The sequence below is a fragment of the Hibiscus syriacus genome, unplaced genomic scaffold, assembly GCF_006381635.1.
Source record: "Hibiscus syriacus cultivar Baekdansim isolate YM2019G1 unplaced genomic scaffold, ASM638163v2 tig00000910_pilon, whole genome shotgun sequence".
Taxonomy (NCBI): domain Eukaryota; kingdom Viridiplantae; phylum Streptophyta; class Magnoliopsida; order Malvales; family Malvaceae; genus Hibiscus; species Hibiscus syriacus.
Genome location: NW_024061831.1, coordinates 42,236 through 53,306, shown reverse-complemented (window position 1 = coordinate 53,306; position 11,071 = coordinate 42,236). Strand labels below are relative to the sequence as shown.

Genomic DNA, 11,071 nt, shown 5'->3' with positions numbered 1-11,071 from the left:
TTGTGTTATTTAATGCAGAAATCGAGTCATGGAAGCATTGAAATACGATAAATCAAGACAGCCTACCAAGTGTCTGGCAAATTGCCTCTAAGAAAAAGTATGGTTTTTTTATGTTACGTGATTTATGTTTCCAGGTTAAGTGTTGGATCCATCTGTGGGAGCAAAGCAATTACTTTTGTGATCAGCCAAGATGGTTTTTTGTTTCCCATCAACGCCCAAGAAGCTGGCGGTGACAGTGGGGTGCTTCCTTGCTGGTGCTGGCCTTTTTGCACTCGGCACGCATTTCTCTTACGTGAACGCCGCCCCACAGCAAGCTCGAACTAAAGCTCGAAACGACTTCGTTAAGGAGAGGTTAAGGAAGAAATATGGCAAACTATAGAATTGAATTGCACCGTCGGTCCATCCTCGGTTGTACTCACATTCTCTGCTCTCGTTTCGGGTATATGAGCATCAGTGTTATGTGGAATAACTTTGGGTTTATAACCATTTTCTTAGTTCATCTGGTTCCTTTATCCGTTGAGATTCAGCCCATGTTATAGACTGTTGTGTTATGGTTCGTAATTGTTACTTGCTAGATGACAGATTGCTTGCCAAATAAACAGGAATAAACGGAGAGGGATGTTTCGAAGTGCAATCCTATTTATTGAATATTTAAGTATTTTTTATATTTTTTTTATTAATGATCTAATTCTGCACTTACTATAATTCTGTAATCTTAAATTTCTAATATAAATGTCTAAGTTTGGAGAAATTAGGCAAATAATGCAGACGGCATAACTAATTAGTAAAATAGGACACCATCAAATTTATTTTGAGATATAGATCATTTGCTACAATACATGTTGAAAAATAAAAAGGATTAAAATTATATGAAACTCGTCACCTCTACGTGACGAGTTTCTCTTGTATTATAACAAATGACTTATATTCCAAAATAATTCTCAATCGTCCTCATTTTTTTTTCAAAATCTTTTTTTTCAGTATGATCTCCCTAATTGTGTCTCTAAGTTTACACCCTTATAAAATAAATGGTGAACTATAAAAATAGTCAATAATGTTTGAATAAGTTTTTGTTTTTTCTACTAAAGTTTTAAAAATAATAAATAGATCACTAACATTATTGGTTTGTAATAAATAAATCACTTAGACATTAACAATCATTAACGTGGTGATAAAAAACTTACTAGGCCCGTTAACCACTTACTTGAATCGTTGACTTCCACCTAGAGAGTTTGACCGACACTTCAAATGAATTAAAGGTGAAAAAAACGTATATGGGCAAGTTTTATATGCCACCAACGGCAGTAGCCACACTGTTGACAATCCAAGGAAGGTCAAAAGTAGCTAGAAAAATACCAGACCAACAATCTCCGACAATCATTTCAGCAATTCCTTCTAAATAGTTGACCCTATTCCATATATAATAGGGTGAGGGGAGGTAAGGTAGTAGGTTGCCCCCAACGCCAGGTTGTGAGCAGTTTCCGTGGAAGACCTCCGGCAGTCAGAATTATGAATTACCCTGGGACTCGATCCCACAACCACAAAGTTAAGAGCCTTGCGCTCTACCAACTGAGCTGGACAGACAATTCTCAACAATTCCTTCTAGACACTCAAAAAAATCATCACTTATTGTCATGTCAAACATCCCAAACTCATCTTCGCCTTCATCTTCAATCAAATCCTTCAACTGTCCACCTTTATACTTTGAACCACAACCCCTTCATCCACGGAGGTTGCCGGAGACGAACTGTCAACAGGTTTATCTCAAGAGTTGTGGTTCAAAGTACAAAGGTGGCAAACATGAAGGATTTAGTTGAAGATTGGGATGTCTGACACGACATTGAGTGATGACTTATTCGAAGGATTTGAAGGAATTGCTGAAATGGTCACCGAAGATTGTTGGTCTGATATTTTTTGACTAGTTTTGACCTTCCTTGGATTCCTAACAATGCGATTACTGCTACCGGTGGCAATGGCATGTAAAACTTGCCCAGACATCTTTTTTTCTTTTCAATTTTAATTTATTTGAAGTGTCGATCAAACTCTCCAACATGGCAACCAATAATTCAGGGAAGTGGTTAACATGTCAAGTAAGCTTTCCATCCCCACATTAATGATTGTTAACGTTGAGTGGTTGACATATTACAAATCAAAAATATTAGTGATCGATTATTACTTTTAGAATTTCAATGGACACAATAAAAGCTTAAACATTAACGATAGTACGATTCACCCTAAAATAAATTTCTTCCTACAACTTTATAATTTAGAATTCAAAGTTATATTTGAATATCTCGAACCTACAGTAGTATATGCTGTAAGTTATTTGAATTGAAATAATAGATTTTCGAAACATCATTTACTATTGTTCAAAATCCGCTCCATTTTTTAATTCTAACATCCGAATCCACCAAATTGATTATTGGATCACACACAACCTGATTCCATTTTATAATTTTTAACATCCAAGACCACAATCCGAACATCAACTGCATGTAGTTGCAAACCCTGATCCCACTTTTAACCATTTTATCAAGTTGATTGTTGGAACATACATAATACCATAACCAGAAAATTATTCATCAATTTAACCAGCCTCTCATCCATACCAACCAAAATAGGCTAAGTTTATAAGGTTCAACGTACTAACTCCAAAGTACAAAAACTAGCATGCAACTGAAGTACATGAGAATACACTCGTATAGGGGTACACGCCACTTCTTCGTAGATAAACACTAGCACAATCTCAAGCGTTCCGAAAAGATGAAAGTAAAGCAGAAAACAACATTTCCATCAGAAAGATAAAATCTCGAGCAACAAAAGTTTAGGCAGCTCCCTTTCCTTTCTTTCTCTGGATCTTTTTCATGTAGAATTCTAACTCTTTGCCCTCCAAGATATACCTGTCAAGCCGATTTGACATAGTTATGGTTACCTAAGAACTACTTGTCCAGCATATACAAGAGATTAGAGGATTGAAAAGCTTTTACGAAGGCTATCGAGAAACAATTAACAAGTCCGACAAAGAAATTGTAGATGCCGACAGTAAAAGGTAAGAGGTAAAGGGAACATGATAAAAGGCTTCTGCAGGAAGACATTTAGGAGATTCCATACCCGTCAGCACGGCCACACTGACCAGGCCGTGAAGAGATGCAAGCCAGTAAACGACCACCACCAAATTGATCCTCAATATGGGAGTCAAGCTTGCGAGTCTGCTGACGCTTCTCCAGCTTCCTCAAGACATGGTTGCTCTTCTTCACCTCCGCAGTGACAGTTTCACCTTCCTGTAGGAAAATGGGTCAAAGCAATGTGAAACTGTAAACAGGATATCCCCAACTGAGGATTAAAAGAACCACATCATTAGCCTTGTCTAAGGTATAAGTTGGATTGCTATATAACTTTTATTTTGTAGGGAACCAAGTTCAAGAAGGGGCAGAAACCAACTGAAATGATAGCAAGATAGGAATAACCGTATGCACTGATATCTCTAATAGTGAGGGCAAATCAGTTGCAGCAAGGACAGCTGTGCGAAGAAAAAGAACAATTTCACAAGAAGGTAAGAAAAACTAAAATCAGCTCCTGACAAACAAAATAAAGACATACTCAAGTCGACAACAGAGCAAAATGACCAACACTTTACAAAAATAATTAATGCATCAACATAGCAAATAATCTGTTATTGATGCAATATCTATGAGATGTAAAAATAAGAATTAAAGTCTCACCTCTCCTTCCTTTTTGGCTGCTCCAGCTGCAGCTTTCTTCTTGCGACCAATGTCAACGCCATAGTGCTGGAGATACCATTGCTTGAACGGAGCAGCATCAACCTGAATAATAGCACTCTTAACCAAAGTTTGAGTACGAACAAGCTCATTGTTAGATGCATTGTACACCACATCCAAAATCCTGGTCTTCCGAGACACAGCTTCACTGCCCCATGAGTAGTTTCCTGTGTCAAGACGTAAAGCACGCCACTTCACATTCCCACCACGAACACGAATCCTCCTTATGGTCTTGTTACTCGACAGCTTTGTGTTTGCAGGTTGCCTTCCGAGCTCATACCTTTTAAAAAGCAACAAAATTTAGAAAAACGGATAAACTCAAACAGAAGAACTTCAAGTGAAACAACCTAACAATAATGAGAGAAAAAAGGGATAAGGTCCCTGGAGCTAAACAAACTAGAAAGGTTGAACTTTTACAGTCAAAAATAAATAGCATAGTCGATGGTAATGATAATGAATTTGAATCTATCAACCAAAAACAATCCCCCCTTAGGCTTAATAAAATTGCTCCCAAATTTTCAATCACAATAAAATGAAGCCATATACAGATCAATTAAATCACAAGAACAAAAGCCCACATTTATTAATAATTTTAAATCAACTACAGGAAAAAAATCATCATAAAAAAAGTCGAAGCACGATAAAAAGAGAGAGAAAAAAGGGTTCAGTAGATTACTTTCTCTTCTTCCTCCAAGCCTTCTTTTTGCCACCAGTGGCACGCCTCTTGTGCATGGAATCACGAGAAATACCTGTCAGAACAAAAGAAAACCAATTAAAAATATTAAACAATAATATCAATAAGAAACGTTGCATGATGTAGAAGAGATTGATAAAATAAAAATTAGAGAAATGTGAGCAATACCCATTTTAGCTGAGGAAGAAGCTAAAGCCTTTTGGGGGTAGATTTTTAAGATTCAAAGGAAATGATAAACTGAGATGTGAAGGTTGGTTATACAAAAACCCTAGTTTGTCTGAAATTACTTTTGTGTCCTGTCTGAGTTTGGGCTTATGTTGGTCAACGGATAGATTATAGCTATAGGCCCAATACAAAGTTTGGAAGTTTTTTAGGCCCATTACCGTGGGCCCTAAAATTATTTAGGGAAAAAGAGTGTCTAGAAATTATTTTGGGATCTATAGAATTTTCTACGGTGCATGACGAACTCGTCATCTCGAGATAACGAGTTCTATATGATATTATTTTTTATTCTATGCCCAATATTTTAATATTTATTGTGAAACTCGTCACCTTAAGGTGACAAATTCCTTTTGGTGTAACAATTTTTTCCAGCTACATTACCCATGTAAACATATCAAATTTTGGTATTCGGTAAACTACATGTTTAATATATAAACTATCATTTTTGTTTTCTTTTGGTACCTAAATTTTTATTTGTTTTAAAATTATACCTAAAGTTTAGTTTTTTTATTTCATTTTGGTAGCTCGCTATGAAAAGTTTAGTGGAATAAGCATAACGTTTTTATGGGTAAATTACATCATTTATTACTCAATTATCTTCCCACTCATGTTTAATTTTTTAATTTTGTGACATCACATTTTATTATTAATTTATTAATATATAAATAAAATAAAAAAAATTTAATAACTTTCAAATTGATCTTAATTTAATCACTCTAACTTTTAAATTTAATTTTAACAACGAGGTACCAAAATGAAATAGAAAGTATACTTTAAGTATAATCAGTGACAGAGCCATTTAGCCCCGGAGGCACTAACCCAAAATTTTTTACCATTAAAAAATATGGATAATTATCAATTTAGACCTTTAAATTTTGATTTATTTTGATTTTTCCTCCCCACATTTTCTATTGTTAATTATACTTTGCCCCGAACTAAAATCGTGACTCCGTCTCAGGGTATAATTTTGAAATAAATAAAAATTTAGGTACCAAAAGAAAACAAAAATAATAGTTTATATATTAAACACGTGTTTATCCAATACCAAAATTTGATATGTTTACATGGGTAATGTAGCTGTAAAAAATTGTTACACCAAAATTACAATTTTTTAAAAAAAATCTGTAGACACCCGTTTTTATCCAGATCTACAAAAATATTATATTATATTATATTATTTATTTATTATTATTTTTATTATTTTTATTTTTTATTATTTTTTTATTTTTTACAGACCTCATGTTTAACCCACTTAAACACTACCCAACAAACAATTGATTTCCCCTTCCATCGTGCCACTACCCCCAACTAACTAAAACAAACTCCATTTTCTTTTGCTTTTTAAAGGGGGCCACCAGAAATTGAAAAGGGGGGACACTGGGCGTGGGGTTCTCTCTCGGTATTCTTTCTCTGTCTTCCATGGTTTCCACTTTCTAGTTTCCAACATCAAATGGCAATTTCATTCCCACATTTAATTGGCGTTGGTCTCACGCTCTCGGGGGCTTAAATATCAAATCAACTTGGAGCCACTGGTGGGAAAAAGGATAGCCTTGTTCTAATTTACTATCTTCTGGTAACCTCATTTCATCGACAAGTATTAGTGCATGGCTTTCATAATCGAAGTAATCATACAAAACCCCTGGTTCTGTTAACAATTACTCATCAAAAACTTGTCTCCAACCAGCTCCATCTTTCGACTCGGTTCGAAGTTGAGCTTCTTCGTCGGGTTGAAATCCGAGAACAGAAGTTGGTGAACAAAGAAAGTGAGATTCTTGGCCAGAATCATACCCGAAAATCATTTGAATGTGCAATAGTCGTGAATGATCCGACTTTACAAAGTTGGTAAGAGCATAGGGACCTTTGATTCTGAAAAGGGGAGGACAACCACAAATGAAAAAATGAAAAAGAAGAGCTCGAGAAGCCTGTTCCCGGTAGGAGTAAGATGAATACTGCTGAAATGCTTCAGTCTGCCTTCAAATATGTCAAGTATTTGCAAGCTCAACTTGGAATCCCTCAACTTATGGACTCCTTCTTTCCGAAGCTACGTAGTACGTAAGTCATGGTTTTGAGTTCATATTTCAACTGGCAAACTAATGCTACATCGGAGCCGATCTATAATGCAAAAATAGCAGAAACTGAGATTGATTCTCAGCTTGTTGCAACAGGAGATGATCTTAAATATAATTTGAATGTATTTGAGCTTTTTAATCATGTTCTTCTTGATTCTTACTGTTGAAAACATTTTGATATTTCGATATAACAAATTAAGTTAAATGAATTTTAAGATTTTCCAAATGATTTTCTAAGTATATTCGATAGAATTATTCGAATATCAAAACATTACTCTAAATCTTTCAAAGATCATTTTTAATCCTTACTCAAAGTGTAAAATTAAGTTTTAATCTTAAAACAATTTCAAAATAATTTTACAAAGTATTTCGAACCATTTCAAAGCCAAAAATTCCAGATTGCTCAGAGGAAACCGATTCCCCCCTAAGGGGGTACCGATTCCCCCCTGAATGGTTTGGCTCCGAGAATTCCAGTATGCTCGGAGGGAATCGATTCCCCCCCAGGGGGTACCGATTCCCCCCTTGTATAACGGTCGAAATATTTGAATTTTACACTTAGGGAACTGATTCCCCATAGGGGGTACCGATTCCCCCCACGCTCCAAGCTGTTTTATTAATTGTTTTCACACTAAAACGGCTATATGATCTTCACTAATCATCCCCAACGTTCAGAAGTGATTCAAAGTGTATTTAAACAAGTTCTGAAGCCCTTGATCAACAAGAAATTATAGAGAAACAAGAGAGAAAGCATCAAACACCAAGTTTGTGCAAATCAAGCCAATTTTCCTTTCAATATTCATTTTGCTTTCAAAGAACACCATTTGTGCTCATTTGTAATTATTTGTGAGTGTTCTTTTCTTGTTCTAGAATTGTGCAAACATCTTACCTTGAGAGGTTTTTCTTGTAAGTTTGCAAATTTGTAATCTTCTCTTTGGGAAAGAGTGTTCTCAAGAATTGGGGTATATTCTTGAGGGTGTTGTAAGGTTATCTCTTTGGCCTCAAAAGAAAGAACAAATTAGTGAATTTGTTGGAAAATCCTTAGTGTGGATAGCTAAGGTAGTGGACGTAGACTTTGATTGAGAAAGTCGAACCACTCTAAATCGCTGTGTAATTACTTTCAATTTTCTGCAAAAGCTTCCACCAAATTTTTAATTGCCAATTCACCCCCTCTTGGCCAATTCCGTCAATCGATTAACTCAACAATTGGCATCAGATCCTAACTCATTTGAAGGTTTAATCGCCTCTTGAGTCGATCCGGGAAGAGTTAAATCGATAAAGATGGCGTCCACTTTCGGTTCATTCTCCATGGAAGAATCCAGACCAATTGACGTGCCTCCACACTTCAATGGAACAATTTATCGTCATTGGAAGAGGTGTATGATGATATTCATCAAAGCATTTGATATGGAAGCTTGGATGATAATCAAGAAATGATATTCATCTCCTACTAAGAAGGCAAAGAAGTGGAGTATTCAAGAACGGAATGAAGCTCAACAAAACTCAAAGGCTATGCACATGTTGTGTTGTGCAATTGATCCTAATGTATATAAAGGAGTTTCTTCTTGTTCAAGTGCCAAGAAAATGTGGGATAAGCTTGAGGAGATCTATAGAGACAAGGAAGAAGAAGAACCAATAAAAGTGATGTCTCTATTAGCTCTCACAGAGCCAAAGGTATCTTCTAACTCAAATATATCAAATTCAAAATCTTTTAATGAGTTACAAGATGCTTATGATAAATTATTTTCGGAGTTTGAGACTATGAACTCCAAATACAATAAATTGATTTCTAAATTTATTGCTAAAAATGATATTCTTTTGAAAGCTAAAACAGACTTGGAAAATCAAAATGAAATGTTGAGAAAGGAGTTAGAGCTTTCAAAAATAAAATCTGAAAACTTTGAAAAAGAAATTTTCAAATTAAACAAACTTCTTCTAGAAATGAAAATGGATTTTGAAAATCAAACGAAATCTTGAAGAAGGATTTAGAACTCTCAAAAATGAAATTTGAAAGTATTGAAAAAGAAAATTTCAATTTAAAAGATAAGCTTGAATGTTTAACTAAAGAAAAATAGATCATTCTAAATAATTCATCTAGTTCAATAATGACAATATGTTCACATTGTCATTATCATGGTCATAAGGAACATACTTGTCCTTTAAAGAAAGGAAAACGATTTAAAATTAGACAAGTATGGATTCCAAAAGGAACAAGAGGCATTGAAACTAATGTTCAAGGATCCAAAGCAATTTGGATACCAAAATCTACTTAAATGTCTCTTGTAGGTGTGTGGGAGCAATGGTGATGAAGTTGATGATATTCAAGATGCTCTAGCCACACATGAAAAAGTAATGGGTAACCTCTAAACTTAATTTTTTTTTATTTTATTTGGTTGCTCATTTATTATATGCATGCATGAGGTTTTAAATGTTAAATAATTCTAAATGATTATGTTTTGTCTCATGTATGTTGAAAAATATTGTATGATGAACATGGTAATTTTTGGTAATTTTTTTTAAAACTCTAGTTCATCATATTAATTTTTGGTCACAATTGTTTTTAAAATGTAATTGATATCTCTTTAATAATTGATATTGATTTTTCAAGAACTTTGGTTTTGCAAAATTTTGATCTGAAATTTTTAATGTTTATGCATAGATTTTTGTTTAAATATTATAAAGTTTTAATGCATAACATTTTCAAAAACTTTATGCATGTGCTCTTACTCTCTATAATCAACATTGCATAATATTTTATATGTGAATGGGTTAAAAGCATAATCTTTTGAAAAAATAAATTTGATAAAATATACAATGTTTTATTTTAAATGATTACAAAATTGATTGACATTGCATCTACTTTCGATTATGCTTATTGGTCATAAAATAGGGATATCTACATGGTGCATTTAGATTATATTGATATGACTAATTTGTGCCTAGTTGCTAAGGATGAACATGATAGTTGGTTATGGCATAGGAGACTAGGACATGCTAGTATGAGTGTTTTGCAACGGCTAATTCAAGGTGATTTAGTTCGAGGGTTGCCTAAGCTTAAATTTGATAATGATAAAATCTGTGATGCTTGTGCTAAAGGAAAACAAAAGCGAGTTTCTTTTAATTCCATTAATGATGTATCAACTAGTAGAGTTTTACAATTGATCCATTTAGATCTTTTTGGGCCAACTAGAACTACTAGCTTGGGTGGAAAACAATATGCATTTGTCTTGGTAGATGACTATTCTAGATATACTTGGGTTCTATTTTTAAATACTAAAGATGAAGCATTAGAACAATTCATCACGTTTTCAAAAGTAATCCAAAATGAAAATGGTTTCTCTATAACTAGTGTTAGGAGTGATCATGGAACTGAATTTGAAAATCTTGGATTTACTGAATTTTGTAACTCTAACAGTATTAGCCATAATTTTTCAGCACCTAGAACCCCTCAACAAAATGGAGTTGTTGAGAGGAAAAATCGAACTTTAGAAGAAATGGCTAGAACCATGCTTTGTGAAAATAATTTGCCAAAATATTTTTGGGCGGAAGCCACAAATACTGCTTGTTATGTTATAAATTGAGTAATGATTAGGTCAATTTTAAAGAAAACTCCATATGAAATTTTCAAAAATAAAAAGCCTAACATTAGTTATTTTCATCCTTTTGGATGTAAATGTTTTGTTTTAAACAACGGTAAAGAAAACCTTGGAAAATTTGATGTTAAAAGTGATGAAGGAATTTTTTTGGGTTATTACTTAAATTCTAAAGCCTATCGTGTATTTAATAAAAGAACTTTAGTTGTAGAAGAGTCTATACATGTTGTTTTCGATGATAATCCCCTTCTGAGGAAGGATTCTTGTGTGAATGATGATGTAGGTGTTATAAATACAAATGACATTAGACATGACGTTGGAGAACCATCATCAAAGGAAGAAACGAAAAATGAGGAAACTTATGATCCTCTTAAGAATCCAACCATTGAAGAAAGGGAAGTATCTTATCCAAGAGAGTACAACTATGTCAAGGATGGTGAAATTATAGGTGATACATCAAAAGGGGTAACAACTCGATCTTCTCTTAGAAATATTTGTAATTATGTTGCATTTATTTCATGCATAGAGCCTAATAATATTAAAGAAGCATTAAATGATGAACATTGGATTATGACTATGCAAGAAGAGTTAAATCAATTTGAGAGAAGTAAAGGATGGACATTAGTTGAAAGGCCTAGTAATAAATCTATTGTAGGTACTAGATGGGTATTTAAGAATAAGCTTGATGAGAGTGGTAATATAGTGAGAAACAAGGCT

General features: G+C 34.0%; 1 protein-coding gene across 1 annotated transcript; it reads right to left on the bottom strand.

The window, feature by feature from the left end:
* Positions 1-2,586: 2,586 nt before the first annotated feature.
* Positions 2,587-4,723, bottom strand: LOC120115944 (40S ribosomal protein S8-like). The gene is made up of 5 exons (XM_039136557.1): positions 4,642-4,723; positions 4,456-4,528; positions 3,723-4,059; positions 3,112-3,281; positions 2,587-2,900 (listed from the first exon to the last, which is right to left on the bottom strand). Exons 1-5 carry the CDS (start codon positions 4,643-4,645, stop codon positions 2,825-2,827), a joined length of 660 nt encoding a protein of 219 aa, XP_038992488.1. The 5' UTR covers positions 4,646-4,723; the 3' UTR covers positions 2,587-2,824.
* Between the last annotated feature and the right edge of the window lie 6,348 nt (positions 4,724-11,071).